Source organism: Ahaetulla prasina, chromosome 2 (genome assembly GCF_028640845.1).
Source record: "Ahaetulla prasina isolate Xishuangbanna chromosome 2, ASM2864084v1, whole genome shotgun sequence".
NCBI lineage: Eukaryota > Metazoa > Chordata > Lepidosauria > Squamata > Colubridae > Ahaetulla > Ahaetulla prasina.
The window spans coordinates 183,376,406-183,393,336 of NC_080540.1; the positions used below are offsets into that span (position 1 = coordinate 183,376,406).

Genomic DNA, 16,931 nt, shown 5'->3' on the forward strand with positions numbered 1-16,931 from the left:
GCCCCACCCCCCATCCCTTGGTTGGTGCACACTGGAGCTGCACAGCCCATGTAGCACAGGTGAGTTGATTCCCTGTCCAAGCAGCAGGTGGAGGCAGAGGCGCAGGGAGGTAGGCAAGCGATCTGGACGCACCGCGCAAACTGTGGGAAAGCTCATCGTGTGGCGGCACTGCCAGCAGACAGAGGCAGAGGCATGGGGCAGAAGCAGGTGGTCCCGACATGCCGCACAGGCTTCAGGCAAGACAAGACACATGAAGATGAACATCCTGCGGCCAGCTGCTCCGGCCCACTGACTTCTGGCTTTCTCACAGCTCTCACAATGCAGCTGGATTGCCTGACTTCCCCCCACGCCTCTGCCTCTGTCTGCTGCCACTGCCATCATCTGAAGATGAGCCTCTTACGGCCGCCCACCACTCCAGTCCACCGACTCTCAGCTTTCCCGCATCCAGATTGCGTGGCTCCCCCTACCTCTGCCTCCGTCTGCTGCTTGGACAGGGAATCAACTCACCTGTGCTGTGCGGGCTGCTGCTGCTGCTACTGCCGGACACCATCAGCCTATGCGCACTCACCACTTCCTGTGCAGCTAAACCTACTTTATTGTAAAGCTACATTAACAGAATCTTGCAAGTGTGAAAATTCAAATTTTCCACTATCACTTTCAACTGTTTAATCAATTAGGTTGAATCCTTCCTAACTTTCTTTCTCTGACCATTAAGTTCCTTCTCTTGTCTGATTGTTTCTCAGCAATAAGATTAATACACAAGATTAAATTTGGTCCCCCCTGATCCTAATTCTTTTCCCTTTCCCCATTCCATACATACATAAAGAAGTAATAGGGCTTCCAGGAGATACTTATGTGGAGAAATGGAATTGACTATTCAAATAGGGAGGAGGGCAATAACCAGGAAGCTTAGAATAGAACATTAATAGTTTAACAGATTTAATATAAATGGCTACTGATGTTCAATCATTTTGTTGCTTATTTGTATATTCACAATCAGGTAGAAGTCCTTTCACCAAAATTTCTTTTTTCAGTTCCAAGTTCATGTTTATGATACCTATATGCTACCAACCATCATCTTCTGTTCTCTTTTCCCATTACTTTTGAGTTTTCTAAGGCTAGCTGCTGATAATAGGAGATCTTCGTGGTAGAAGAAGAATCCTTCTACTACATCAACAACTTATCTTTACAAATCAAGTATAAAATCTAACTGTGCCTATCTCATTTTGCTGTGCACTTGTTTACGTCATTCAGCTAACTTCAATATAAAAAAAAATTGGTTGTGAAGTTACCCAATTGTGAGGTGGTACCATTTTTGCATAGAATATTTGAGATCTCATTCTGTGTTCCTTCTCATTCCCCAAACCTAATTCAGCCTTTTTACTTCTTGCAGAAAAGTTTGCTTACTGTCTTTTATGGATGTACCTGGAGATAGAGATAGGCCTGTCCATTACATATTTTTGAGCGTCTAATTTAATGGAAAAACTCTTGATACTGTATGGATTGCTGGGATAATGTTTTTCTGAGCCTGGAAGATGGATCTGCATAGCTACATTATGGCTAGGATAATTCAAGTTTTTTTTTCTACTTCTCCAGATCAATAACTGGCTGTTGACCACACAAAACCCCAATGCTCTCATTGCTCTCAGGATGGACTTGATCCGTATTGTCTGCAGCCATGAACATTATGTCACCCTAAATCTTCCCTGCAGTGGCCTCTCCCCTCCTGCTTCCCCTTCTCCCTCCATCTCATCAGCAACTTCCCAGGTATGTAGAACAGCATGAAGGAAGAGGATGAGAGACAAGAGTTTATTGTTGAAAATCAGGTTCTCCCCTTCAGTACTCTCATCAGAAGTCCCATTGACAAGATGGGAGGTTCCATTTGGCTGCCAGGTTTTAGGGTTTGGATGGATCTGTGAATTTTTCCACTGTTTAAAATAATAGTGAGGTAAGGAGTGCTGGGGTGGGGGGGAAGATTGATGGCTCAGGGAAAATTTGCCAGAAAAATAGGGCTTTGAGAAATATATAAAAATGGGATACGTTGTAATACCAGGATCCCTTAGAGAAAAAGCAAGATATAAAAGTAATGGTGTATTAAAAAAAGGCAAGTAAGGAGCAGGCTAAGGTCAGGAATTAACAGAATTGCTATGAATAAGACAAACAGTGACAAGAGGTGTCAGCAGGATTTTCTTTCCTGGGAAAAGAGCATTATGATGGAAAAGAAGCATTTTCCACTATTGGGGAATGTTATCTGTTACTGAGTTATCTGTTCTTTTTTACTGACACTAATGCAGCTTTCTACCTCCTCTCTGTTTTCCTCTATCTCCCACTCAATATTGCAAATGATCCCGAAAGGGAGATGGGGAGTCCCTGAGTCATTCAGACTGAAGTGATAAATAATAACTGCTGCAAGGGGATGGCTTGGATTGTCACCCTTTGCTTTGCATTCATGAGAGCAGAAATTCCTCAAGGTGCAGCTTTACCTGGTTTTTCATTGGCCACCTCCTCTTTGCAGAGTTCAGCATTCTCCAGCCACACACAGGACCAGCGAGTGGCCAGCATGTTTGAGCTCTCTGTAGCTTTTCGCCAACAGCACTTCCTGGCAGGCTTGGTGTTAATGGAACTGGCACTCATCCTGGAGCCTGATGCAGAGGGGTAGGTATGATCTAGTGGGAAAAACAGAAGCCTTGTGGCTGCATGGTCCATTCCCTGACCACAATAGCCAAAAATGGGATTTATTATCTTCCACTCTTTCAAACTAGAAATTAGAGTAAAACAATGTTTCTTAACTTTGTCTATGGAGATTCTTAGTCATCCAGGTCATGGTTATCCTAAAGGTGCTTTTTCAAGAGGCAACTGGACAATCTGGTTTTTCTTTGAAGATGTTTTGCTTCTTATCCAAGAAGCTTCTTTAGCGTCAGTGTCTGAACTTTGTTAATTTTAAGGTGTGTGGACTACAATTACCAGCATGCTAGTTAGGAAATTCTGTGGGTTGAAAATTCATGCATCTTAAATTGCCAAGGTTGAGAAACATTCTCCTCTGAAACCTTGAAGACAGATAACAGAAAATCCTGATGCCCTGCCTACCTGGGTTCTTCATTTTGTCCTCCCTCTCAAGTGTAACCCAGGGCCACTAAAAGACTGTCCATCTTTGGTCAAGGAGAGAATTTGCAGTGAAATGAGCTGAAGAAGATTCTTGGATGAGAAGTGAAATGTCTTCAAAGAAAAACCAGAAAGTCCAGCTGTTTCTTGAAAAAGCACCTTTGCAGTGAATTGTGAACATGTGACAGTGAAATGTGTGTGTTTTATCTCTTTTCCTGCAAATGTCAACGTTCCATCTGAGGCAGTGCATCATTGAATAAAACAAATTGCAGAAAAGAGACTATTGAAATAGAAAAGAAGCTTTTGTCCCGGGGAGAGTTCCCTTTACCTTCTGCTCACAGTTTATGACAGATTTTCTGCCAGAGAGGCTACTTATGCTCTGAGATTAGGGCTTGCTCGCTCAGCCTGTTCAGACTACAAACTGGAGCCTTCAAAGAGATTTCTGGAGAGGATGAGCTCTATTCTCCAGACCAGAAACTGCAGTTTACTTGAATTGAGCTTACATTTAGCCAATAACTTGTTGTGACATTAGTGAAGTAATACTGAAAGAGGCATTCCATGTGCAGGAGGCCATTCCCGTTAAAATCTTCTGAACTGTTTGTGACCTCAGTCATGCAGGTTTTTTGGCAACTTTGTGGAAGTGGTTTTGATTTCCAAACCTGACTGGAGCCTGGTTTTCCTTGATAGTTTTCTATTCACAGTCGATCCAGGCCAGACCCTGCTACCTCAGAAAGGGTCAGCCTGGTGCTGCAGGTCTGTGAATATTTTTTTTGTTACTTCCTTATGGCAATTGGCCTTCTAGAATGAGGGACGTTCTTTATTACTCTATGGACAATGACCAGCATTTTCTTCTTCCATGGAGGAGTGAAATAAATAGCAGTATTTCATGTTTCTGTTCTAAAAATCTTTCCCTCCCTCCATCAGGGCATTCTTCCTGCACAAGAAAGCCATCTGTACTCTACACAACCTGCTGTGCAGTCATGACTCTGATACTCGCTACAAGGACCCTACTGTGCGAGCCCAAGTCGCTCAGCTCTATTTGCCTCTGATTGGCATCATCATGGATGCTCTACTGCAGCTCTATGACTTTACAGGTAAGGCCAGGAGTGAGGGGTGGAAACTAACCCATGAAACTGCCAGTGTGTGCAGACACTGCCAAAGGAGACAACTTTTCTAGATCACCGTTGCCAGTGGCAAGTCTGCTGTCCTCAGGTCTTTAAGTAGTTAGTGTATTAGTTTCACTACAGCCAGATTATTAAGTTAAATTGAAATATCAAAAAAGTATGTTGTTGGTGCATTTTATGTGTTACCAACAGAGAAGCAGTAGAAAATTCCATATGCAAATCAGCTCCATCTATGCAGATTTTTTGAAGCATATTGTATTTTCTAAAAATAAATCCATGCTCTTTATGATTCCCTAAATAGTTAATTTTCCAGGGCACAAAGATTTGTTATCTTTAGACGTAGTGAAATCAGAATGATTTAATTCAGTGGTTCCCAACCTGCTTTTGGCCATGCCTCACCTAAGCATCTCTAAAATCCTGATGCCCACCCCCGTTGCATATAGAATAGAATAGAATAGAATTTTTTTATTGGCCAAGTGTGATTGGACACACAAGGAATTTGTCTTGGTGCATATTTATTTTATTTATTTATTTATTTATTTAAATTTGTATACCGCCCTTCTCCCAAAGGACTCAGGGCGGTTCACAGCCAGGTAAAAAATACACAATACACTATAAATACGATTAAAATACAGTTAAAAAACTTATTAAATTGGCCACAATTAAAATTTAAAAATAAAAACCCATTAAAAACCCATAGACTTAAAAAACTAACCCAGTCCAGCGCAGATGAATAAGTGAGTTTTAAGCTCGTGGCGAAAGGTTCGGAGGTCCAGAAGTTGACGGAGTCCTGGGGGGAGTTCGTTCCAGAGGGCGGGAGCCCCCACAGAGAAGGCCCTTCCTGGGCCGCCAGACGACACTGTCACCGACGGCACCCTGAGGAGTCCCTCTGTGAGAGCGCACGGTCGGTGAGAGGTATTCGGTAGCAGCAGGCGGTCCCGTAAATAACCCGCCCTATGCCATGGAGCGCTTTAAAGACGTCACCAACACCTTGAAGCGCACCCGAAGGCCACAGGTAGCCAGTGCAGCCTGCGCAGGATAGGTGTCACCGGGAGCCACGAGGGCCCTCTATCACCCGCAGCTGCATTCTGGACTAACTGTAGCCTCCGGATGCCCCTCAAGGGAGCCCCATGTAGAGAGCATTGCAGTAGTCCAGACGAGACGTCACAAGGGCGTGAGTGACTGTGCACAAGGCATCCCGGTCAGAAAGGCGAACTGGCGCACCAGGCGAACCTGGTGGAAAGCTCTCCTGGAGACGGCCGTCAAGTGGTCTTCAAAAGACAGCCGTTCATCCAGGAGAACGCCCAAGTTGCGCACCCTCTCCATCGGGGCCAATGACTCGCTCCCGACAGTCAGCCACGGACTCAGCTGACTGTACCGGGATGCCGGCATCCACAGCCACTCCGTCTTGGAGGAATTGAGCTTGAGCCTGTTTCTCCCCATCCAGACCCGTACGGCTTCCAAACACCGGGACAGCACTTCGATAGCTTCATTGGGGAGACGACTTCCGGTGTCCAGAGGCAACGGTCGTCTGGAGGCTTCTCCTGCCCCCAGTGCCCGAATCCGGCCGCCGCCGAGGCCCCCAGGGGCCAGGTGTTCCGAAAAGGACACCTGCCGCACGGACGGCTCGCCAGGGGTCTCCCAGCCGACATACAGGACTGGGGACCGATGCTGGCGCGGCCCTAGGCTCGGCGGGGTTTGAGGCCACGGCCACGGCCATTACTTTGGTCGTCGCCTGGGCCGCTGTGCCCGTGACACCGGGCTTTGGATTTATAACTGCAGCAGCCTGGTGGTGAACAGGAGCGGAGAAGAATTGAGGAATGGAGAAGGGAAGGGATATCGGTGGCAGGTGGAGTGCTCCGGTGCGGGGGTTTTCTCCCCTGCGGCTGGAAGGAGCACGAGTCATTCTGGAGAGAGGAGAACTTAAAATAAGAAGATTACGGTTTTGTGGAGCTCTGGAGAAGAGGTGATGGAGAAATTTAGGAGGGAGGTTTGAGGCCCCTCCTCTGAGGAACAGTGGTGGCGTCCAGCTTCCGCCTTCACTATGAGAATTTTGATGACATCACTTCCCTTGACTTCCTGGTTGACTAACTGTACTCTGGACTCGTTGCTCCTGTGAGTGCCCCTGGTGGATCCGGAGGAAATTACAAGGATACTGTGCTTGCCTGAGGATTTTGAATTTTTTTTTTAAATGGCAAAAGGTCAGAGACCAACTGCTGGAGAGATGGAGAATTCTGGAAAAGTTATCCAATATGGACAAGAAACTGGATGATTTGCAAAGAGGCCAAACGGAAATAAGAGCAGAAATTGTGACTATCCAAAAGGATTTAAAGGATACTCAACAAGTCTTAGCAGAAAACAAGCAGAAAGTGGAAGGTCTGGAGGGTGAGATGCGGCAGTGCAGAAAAGAGAAGAGACGACAGGCAATGCTGTGCTTGGACTACAGATGGATAAAATGTCTTATTTCCTTAGGTTTCAAAATTTGGAAGAAGTGGACCAAGAAGATTTGAGAGATGTTGTGACTAAATTGTTGGGAGAATTTCTTGGGAGAGGTGTTGATTTCATGAATTGGGATGTGGATCGAGTTTATAGAGTTAATTCACAATATGCACGCACGCATGCAGTTCCCAGAGGTTCATGTCAAATTTGTGAGAAGAGAGGCGAGATGAAATTCTTAGAAAACATAGGAGTGGGGCACTGACTTACAGGGGCAGGAGATAGCCATTCTGAGGCAGATTCCCAGACAGGTCGTGAAATGAGAAAGAAATATTACTTTTGTCAAGCAAATTGTACCAGAAGGAGTAGGCTTCAGATGGCTGATGCCAGAGGATTGATGATTTTCCGGGAGGGCATTACGAAAAAAATTAGTACAATTGCGGAGGCTACGGCCTACGTGGAGGAACACAAAGCCCTCCTGGAATCAGATGACCCAGGAATTGAAGAAGGGGAGGTTATAGACCATGGGGCGGAGGCGGCTGCCGCTGTTGCGGCCCTGGAGTTGGGTCAGGCTGAACCCAGAGTTCTGAGATCCAAAACTAGGAAGTGATAAAGATATTTGGTATTGTGTTGGTTTTCCTTATTCTCTTTTGTACGATATTCTGTTTATTCTTGACCCTTCTTTATTGCGTATGTAAGATTTGTAAACTTACCTACTTCGTGTCACCTGCTTGCCATATGGCTGTTGTATGTGTTAAAAAATTTGAGTAAAATTCTTATCTTGAATAAGAAAAATGAAAATTTACCATACCTGATATGTATTTGTATAAACCTTTTTTGACCAATAAAAACTTTTTGAACAAAAAAAAAAAAAAAAAAAAAAAAAAAAAAAAAAGATAGCTTCATTGGGGTGGCCCGGTGTGGAAAAGTACAGCTGGGTGTCATCAGCGTACAGCTGGTACCTCACACCGAAGCCACTGATGATCTCACCCAGCGGCTTCATATAGATGTTGAACAGAAGGGGCGAGAGAATCGACCCCTGCGGCACCCCACAAGTGAGGCGCCGCGGGGTGGGCCTCTGCCCCCCCCTCAACACCCTCTGCGACGGTCGGAGATAGGAGGAGAACCACCGATAAACGGTGCCTCCCACTCCCAATCCTCCAACCGCGCAGCAGGATACCATGGTCGATGGTATCGAAAGCCCCTGAGAGGTCTAATAGGACCAGGGCAGAGGACCAACCCTATCCCTGGCCCTCCAGAGACCACCCACCAACGCGACCAAAGCCGTCTCAGTGCTGTAACCGGGCCGGAAGCCGGACTGGAACGGGTCCAGATAGACAGTTTCCTCCAGGTGCAGGGGAAACTGATATGCCACCATACTCTCTACAACCTTCGCCGCGGGTTGGAGACCGGACGATAATTACCTAAAACAGCCGGGTCCAGGAAGGCTTCTTGAGGAGGGGTTTCACCACCGCCTCTTTCAAGGCGGCCGGAAAGACTCCTCCAACAAGGAAGCGCTCGTAATCCCTGGAGCCAGCCTCGTGTCACCTCCTGAGTGGCCAGCACCAGCCAGGAGGCACGGGTCCAGTAAACACGTGGTGGCATTCAATCTACCCAGCAACCTGTCCATGTCCTCGGAGTCACAGGGTCAAACTCATCCCAGACAACATCACCAAGACCGCCTCAGATGCCCCGTCCGAATCGCCACAATTTTGGTCCAGACCGTCCCTAAGCTGAACGATTTTATCGTATAGATAACGTTAAACTCCTCAGCACGTCCCTGCACGGGTCATCCCGCTCCCCTGGTGAAGGAGGAGCGGGTCACCAAACAGGGCAGCTGGGCGGTTATCTGTCGACGCAATGAGGGAGGAGGCGAGCAACGCCGCTTCCTCAGTGCCACTAGGTAGGTCCTAGTATAGGATCTAACTAGTGTCCGATCAGCCTCTGAACGGCTGGACCTCCAGGAACTCTCTAGGTGTCTTCTCCGGTGTTTCATCCCCCTCAGCTCCTCGGAGAAGCAAGGAGCCGGTTGGGATCTGCGCCGGGTCAGAGGCCACAAAGGCACGACACAGTCTAAAGCCCCAGCCGCAGCCCGTTCCCAGGCTGCGGCTAGTTCCTCTGCCGTGCCGTGAGCCAGACCCTCAGGAAGTGGCCCAAGCTCCGTCCGAAACCTCTCTGGGTCCATCAGGTGCCTGGGACGGTACCAACGTAATGGTTCCGTCTCCCTGCGGTGTTGGGTAGCGGTCAGAAAGTCCAGGCGAAGGAGAGAGTGATCTGACCATGACAAAGGTTCAGTGACTATTTCCTTCAAGTCCAGATCCTTCAACCACTGACCAGAGATGAAAATCAGGTCCAGTGTGCCTCCCCCGATGTGAGTGGGGCCATCCACTACTTGAGTCAGGTCCAAGGCCGTCATGGAGGCCAAGAACTCCCGAGCTACTGTCGATGACGAGCCGGCAGATGGCAAGTTAAAGTCCCCCATGACTAAAAGTCTGGGGGTCTCCACTGCCACCCCGGCAAGCACCTCCAGGAGCTCGGGCAGGGCAGCTGTCACGCAGCAAGGAGCCAGGTACGCGACCAGCAAGCCCATCTGACATCTATGACCCCACCTCACAAAGAGGGATTCACACCCGGCAATCTGAGGTACAGTGGTCTCCCTCGGCTCTAGACTCTCTTTAATAACAACCGCCACCCCTCCACCCCTACCCTGGGCCCTCGGCTGATGGAATGCACGGAAACCCGGTGGGCACATCTCAACCAGGGGCACACCCCCTTCAGTGCCCAACCAGGTCTCCGTAACGCCTATAATATCCGCGGCACCCCCCTGAATCAGATCATGTATTAGGGGGGCCTTATTGGCCACGGACCGTGCGTTGCATAACATCAGACGAAGGCCCAGGCTCTGAGGGTCTTGACCATCCGGGGAACGGGAAAAGTCAGGGGATCGGGCACGCGATCGCCTGCATACATCGAACGCGTGACCCCTACGCCGATACGATCCCCTTCCGCCATATCTGCCCCTCCCACTTACCGTGCAAATAGACTCACCTCACACAAAGGAACACACTCCCCATAACCTCCGAACCCATTTGATAGTCGCCACGAGCATGCGCTGGAACTGGTTTCCCTCCCGACGGGCTACCCCCATCACCCGCCCTAACCCTCCCACCCCTTAAAAATACCCTGTCTAAAAACCCCCAAAGGCTCTTTCTTCTCGCATGCCACCTCTGTGGGTCCCAAGACCCGTCATTGAGGCCGGCCCTTGGTAGCGACGTGGGCCATTCCTGCGAGGCGGGGGCACCTCGCAGGCGCAAGAGTTCATGTACAGTGTAGCGCATAGAAAAGTGTGAATCGGCGAGGGATGCTAAGATGGTAAAATCCCAGAGTAATAAAAATGGTGAATCTTCCAGCGGGTGTCCAGTTGGTAGGAGGACAGATGGAGCAGGAACCAGATAACGATGACAAAGCAGGAACAGACAGGCCGACAGTCTCCATAGTGAGCCTATGGAAAACAGTTCTACAATAGCTCTTGATCAAGTAGAAATGGCTATCGGTCTGTCAGAGTCCATAGACCAGTCCAAGCTAGTCCAATCCAGTCCAATCCACTCCAAAACCCGCAGATGAACATGCATGACCACCCAGTTTAGGTGACCCAAAGTCCTGTATGGGGGGGGGGAGGTGGAAAATACGATGGAACAAGCCAGGCCACAAGGGGCCATTTGATGACACGCGATGAAAAATGCGACATAACAGGCCAGAAGAGGGGACAAACCTCAGCCATGGCTCCGGCCTCCTCTCCCACCGAGGCCTCACCACGCCCATCCTCGGTGGAGCTGCCAAATACAGGGCGCCGCTGGACAGGCGCCTCGCAGTCCACAAGGCCTCGCCGGGCGCAACCAGCGCCGATGGAACTGGCGCCGATGGAACTGGCGCCGATGGAACCGGCGGGCCCACCGACAGGCGAAAAAGCGGGCCGGGATTCACGCCAGCTGGAACCAGGCCGAATCCACACCGCGAAGCCGTCGGAGCCAGGCCAGGACCGTCGACGATCTCACGCCGCTGGAGCCTGGCCGGGATCGCCGGAATCGCCGCTGGGGCAGGGCCGGAGCCGAGGCCGGAGCCCGCAGCAAACAGCAGGCCTCCCTCGCGTCCTCGCCTCGCCTCCCCAAAAATGGCCGCCCTCTTCCGGACCGCCACTCCGTCCCTTGGCCCGTTCTCGGCTGTCGCGTGTCCGAGAGGCCACAAACCTCTCCAGCGGCAGCCAGACAGATCGTACCACACGCCGAGGGACCGGAGGAACCTGGTAAGTCAGCCCGAAGTCACCATTTCAGGGAGAAGCCGCCACCGCCGATTCGGGCTCCTCTAAACAGCTGCCATTCTTGCATATGCTCTCAGTGTACATAAAAGAAAAGATACGTTCATCAAGGTACAACATTTACAACACAATTGATGATCAATATATCAATATAAATCATAAGGATTGCCAGCAACAAGTTATAGTCATACAGTCATAAGTGGAAAGAGATTGGCGATGGGAACTATGAAACGATTAATAGTAGTGCAGATTCAGTAAATAGTCTGACAGTGTTGAGGGAATTATTTGTTTAGCAGAGTGATGGCCTTCGGGAAAAAACTGTTCTTGTGTCTAGTTGTTCTGGTGTGCAGTGCTCTATAGCGTCGTTTTGAGGGTAGGAGTTGAAACAGTTTATGTCCAGGATGCGAGGGATCTGCAAATATTTTCACGGCCCTCTTCTTGATTCGTGCAGTATACAGGTCCTCAATGGAAGGCAAGTTGGTAGCAATTATTTTTTCTGCAGTTCTAATTATCCTCTGAAGTCTGTGTTTTTCTTGTTGGGTTGCAGAACCGAACCAGACAGTTATAGAGGTGCAAATGACAGACTCAATAATTCCTCTGTAGAATTGGATCAGCAGCTCCTTGGGCAGTTTGAGCTTACTGAGTTGGCGCAGAAAGAACATTCTTTGTTGTCCTTTTTTGATGTTAGCTGTCCATTTGAGATCTTGCGATATGATAGAACCCAGAAATTTGAAGGTTTCTACTGTTGATACTGTGTTGTCAAGTATTGTGAGAGGTGGAAGTATGGAAGGGTTTTTCCTAAAGTCTACCACCATTTCTACGGTTTTGAGTGTGTTCAGTTCCAGATTGTTTTGGTTGCACCACAAGGCTAGTCGTTCGACCTCTTGTCTATATGCGGATTCGTCATTGTCTCGAATGAGACCAATCACTGTTGTGTCATCTGCGAACTTCAGTAGCTTAACAGATGGATCATTGGAGATGCAGTCATTGGTATACAGAGAGAAGAGAAGTGGGGAGAGCACACAGCCTTGGGGGGCCCCTGTGCTAATTGTACAGGTATTTGATGTGATCTTGCTTAGCTTCACCTGCTGCTTCCTGTTTGTTAGGAAGCTTGTGATCCACTTACAAGCCTGTTCCGGTACCTGTATAATTCTTACTATTCAAAAAGTGAACTCCTACTCATGCGGAGGAAGCCTAAAAGACCATTAACTTGGTTTAAACAAGGTTCCAAAGAACATGGCATCCATGAAAGAGAAAAATAAAAGAACAAAAGACAGTAGAAGTACTGAGAAACTTAAAAAATAATAGTATGAAGGGATATGAAAACACAGCAAATAAAGTTTCAAAACATATAATAGAGAACTGAAATGCATAAATATAAAATAATTTTAATGAAAGCTTTTTCTGTAATACTTTGATTATATTAATTACTATACATATTAAAATAAAGATACCTAACAAATTCAAAATACAATTTGAGCTCACCTCAAAATCATATTTACAATGCAATCCTATGCATGTCTACTCAGAAGTAAGTACCATTGTCTTCAATGGGGCTTACTCCCAGGAAAATGTTGTAGGATTGCTGCTTTAGTCTACTTCAGTGTCGGCGAACCTATGGCACCCATGCCAAAAGCAGCACGTGAAACCATCCTGCAAAGAATGTGCGGCCTCGTTGGCTCCTATTCTGTGTTCCTGTGATCACATGCGCACTGATCAGTTGGCCATCGCGCGTGTGGGAGTGGCAGAACCTGGAAGAGCAGTGTTCCATGACGCATGCGCAGACTGGCACTCAAACTTCTGGGTTGACATTGCACACATGTGCGATGGTCAGCTGTTTGTCAGGTGTGCGTCCATCTGGTATCCGGCTGTTTGGGTGCCAACTTGCTCATGCGTGATGGACCGCCGCTCTTTTGGGTATCGGTGCTCCCGTGCGCACAAAGGCTAGCAGGGCCATGCATACCTCGCAGGATGGTTTCGCATGCCACTTCCGGCATGCAGGCCAGCACACAGTGACGTCAAAGGTTTACCATCACTGGTCTACTTAGTGAGATCCTTGTGCTTAGTGAGAGCACATCTGATTGGTTGGCAGTTGCTCCCTCCTCCCCCCAGCTGGGATATCCTTTTCAGACCAAGCTCTAGGAAATACACTTTAACAAATACAACAATAGGTACATGAAAAACAGCTGAAAAACAAATATATAAGAACAATTAGCGGGCTTTCAAAAATTCAGTTAATAGTTCATTTTCGATTTTCCCAGATTAAAAATCAAATTGCCCTCCTGTGAGGCATGGGCCCCACATTGAGAACCACTGACTTAATCTAAATGTTTCTCAATTTTGTTAAATTGCCTGTAGATTTCAAACAATTGATTGGCATTGATGTTATTTTTTGTAATGTTGGTTTTTAATTGTTTTATAATCATGTGATTCATATACACTTGGTCTTTTATTATAAAGCACTGAACTAAATTTGTAGAGAATCAGTTGACCAATGAGGTTCCCCTGTCCTGTTATATCAGAGGTGTCAAATGTATGTAAGTAGTTGTTCTCCTTCTAAGTGGGAATGATTTACATTTACAACTAGTGATATACACCTTTACTCCCTGGTTTGCTCAGCCATTTTGTTATTATTATTATTACATTAATAATAAGATCATTACAAAAAAGCCAAGCCAAGCTGACTTTTTGCTAGCTTTGCTTTCTACATCTGACCAAATTGTTTAAAGCTGCTACTTTTATTAAACACAGCCATTATATTTCAAAGCTTAAAATCAGATTTTCTTTATATTTTATTCTGCTTGTAATCTCTTTGACAATCTGTAATAGCTTTTCTTATCAAATTTTCGGTTTCTGCTGTTTGTTCTGATTTTTCACTTAAATCATTGGTGATGGGTACAAATTGATTACCTGTATTTATGTCATTGATTCCAGCATATAGATGATAAATGTCAGTGTTAATAATATATTTTATAATTGTTCTGTATTGTTCATTTCTTTGTATCAAAGGATCTTTTTGATACATGGAGAACAATGTGTAAAATTAAAATCAAATCTATTAATACATTATGATTTGCCGGACATAAAAATAGGGACATGATCATTTCACATAAATGGCTACATCTATCTTCCTTCCTTCCTTTTCTCTTTTTCTTAATTAATGCATGTATTTGTAATTTCTACTGTCACTAAATAATGTTTTGTTCACTGATGGCAACAGAAACATGTTTGTGGCACAAACAACTATAAAATCTATTGAGCAAATACAATAGACTGGCTTTTTTAAAAACAGTGATCAATTTTTTATTATAAAACCTATTAAAATTTGAGTTACCTCAGAGAACAAACTGGAGATGAATACTGTGTTTCCCCCAAAATAAGACCCAAACAGAAAATAAGCCCTAGTGTGATTTTTCAGGATGTTTGTAATATAAGCCCTACCCACAAAATAAGCCCCAGTTAAGATTGTTAGCTCTCAAGGGGGTATGGCCAGCACAGGAGGAGGGAATCGTGTGGGGGCTGACGGTGTCTGGCAGCAGCCCTAACCCACCGACCCCTTGGCTGGTGCATTCTGGGGCTGCACAGCCCGTGCATCCCAGGTGAATCCAAGCACTGCGATTGCCTGGCCTCCAAGCAGCCGGTAGAGGCAGAGGTGCAGGAGGGCACACAATCTGGACATGCTGTGTGGCCACCTACCCCATCACAGCCACGGGCAAGCAAAGACAAACAATGGACGGAGTGGGCGGCCAGTAGCATGGTGTCCGGTGGGCCCATTATGTGCCTCTCCTTCCGTGCCTCTGCCTCTGCCTGCTGCTTGGAGGGCGGTCACAGCACTCGGGCTCCCCTTTGCTTCACGGGCTGCGCAGCCCCAGAGTGCGCTAGCCAAGAGGCCAGCGGGTTGCAGCTGCTGCAGGAAACAGTCAGCCCCCATGCGCTTGCTGCTCTTGTTGAGCCAGGGTGGTGGAGGCTAATCCCTCGCCATCACCCTGATATTGTCCCCCCCCCAAAAAAATAAGCCCTAATGTGTCTTTTGCAGCAAAAAATAAAAATGTTGGGTCTTGTTTTCGGGGAAACACAGTAACTGCATCCTATGCCAGATTTTTTTTGTGAAGAACACAATATGCACCAAGACAAATTCCTTGTGTGTCCAATCACACTTGGCCAATAAAAAATTCTATCTATCTATCTATCTATCTATCTATCTATCTATCTATCTATCTATCTATCTATCTATCTAATAGTTTAAGCACAATTAAAGCCAGTATTATTGAAGGAATGACCACTGAGAGATGGAGTGAGAGGCTAATGAAATAGCAAATAAGAATATTACAAAGAAAGGAAGATTTGGAAAGGAAGCTGAAGAATATTAGAGCTTAAAGAACTAAACAAGTTCTGGGGCTTCATCTAGGAATCTTATGGCTTGATTGTGGAACCTGATCATTAGGTTTTAGGATTGGGTGAACTCAGATATTTGAGCTTAGGGGAAAAAATGTAGATCTGCCTTGCCTAAACCCTATAGTTGGAAACAAGTTGAAGTCTTCTGGGATTGGCTGGATGTGCTTCCTGTGTTCTCACCCATGTTTTTCAACTCTAAGAATTCTGTAATGGGCAAACTGGCTTCAGAATATTGGGAACTGAAGTCCTTGCATGGCACTCACACTGGCAAAACCTGGATTGTCCTTACATCTGTCCTTTGGAATAGTATTTCTCCTGAGATGGATATGGCTTCAACCTGCTGACCTTTAGAAGCTTCTTGAAAACCTGGTTCTACACATTGGCCATGGCAATTTATGTACGTGTCCATTTCAGATTTAATTTTTTAACTTCCCATAGTGGGATATTACATTTTTTGCAAGGTATCTTGAGTCATTAGTCAATAGAGCAATCAAAAAATAAAACAAATCAATAAAGAAAATATTGAATTTGTTCTCCTGGATTTACTTGGTCAGCATTGTAGAACTTCTTGGCTACTGAGTTTGCTTTCGTCCAGATTCTAGCAGCCCCAGAGTTGGTCATGTCCGTACCTTTTCTTCCAAACACCAATTTATTGTTCTAACAACAATGGTTGGCCTTTACTTTAAAAAGAAAAAATGACTTCCTTCATGGCTTCAAACACGTTTTAATTTTGGTGTACAATTTCATTGTATTTTTACAATATTTTAATCAGCAGATGATTTGTTAATTTTTATTAACTGCTTTCAGTATCTAAACACAGTTTTGTTACTGTTTTATTTTCATAGATGGAACACAATTAAAGTGGCTGACTGGGTGGGAAAAAAATTATTTTTCCTTCTATCACTCAAACACTAGTCAATTCTGTTTTACAGAGAACCACATCCAAAGAGGGCGGCTTGCTTCTGTGATGGTTGACGATGGAGATGGAGATGGCAGCACCATTAGCCAGTCAGTTGCCATGGCCATTGCAGGCTCTCCTTTGCCTCATACTCATCGGTCTACCATCTTCCAAATGCCATCAGTGGTGAGTGGTTCCCCCCCCCCATTTTTCCAATTTACATAACAATAAACATTTTTAACATGTTTAACTGTGTCATGCGTCTGTTACAGTTATTTAAATTTATTTCTATACATTTTTATTTCTCTGTTCTAACCAATTATACCACTTATCCCACACCTCATAAAATTCTGTTTCTTCCTTGCCTTTCATTTCTAAAGTGAGCTTATACATCTCGGCACATTCTATTATCTTATGTATAATCATAAGACTGGTATATTTTCAGGTTTCCAACATTGAGCATAAACAATTCATGCTGCTGTTACTATGTGTACAATGATATATTGAGTTGCTTCTTTATCCTTTGATTATTTATTTTAATAAAAATAATTCAGCTTTAAATTCAATTTGTACTCCTGTTATCTCCTGCAATCATCTCCTTATCTGTTCACAATATCTCTTTGCTTTGGGACATTGCCACCAGATGTGATAAAATATTCCA

General features: G+C 45.9%; 1 protein-coding gene across 17 annotated transcripts in view; it reads left to right on the forward strand.

Moving 5' to 3' along the window:
• DOCK6 (dedicator of cytokinesis 6) overlaps positions 1-16,931 on the forward strand; it is a 213,849-nt gene that overhangs the window by 122,135 nt on the left and 74,783 nt on the right. For all 17 annotated transcript variants that reach the window (XR_009153092.1, XR_009153093.1, XR_009153094.1 and 14 more), the window contains 4 exons: positions 1,597-1,767; positions 2,516-2,655; positions 4,027-4,196; positions 16,305-16,456. Coding sequence is in view for 12 of the 17 variants with exons in the window: in XM_058165870.1 (XP_058021853.1) it covers positions 1,597-1,767; positions 2,516-2,655; positions 4,027-4,196; positions 16,305-16,456 (633 nt within the window). In the remaining 5 variants the exon portion in view is untranslated. The remainder of the gene's footprint in view (positions 1-1,596; positions 1,768-2,515; positions 2,656-4,026; positions 4,197-16,304; positions 16,457-16,931) is intronic.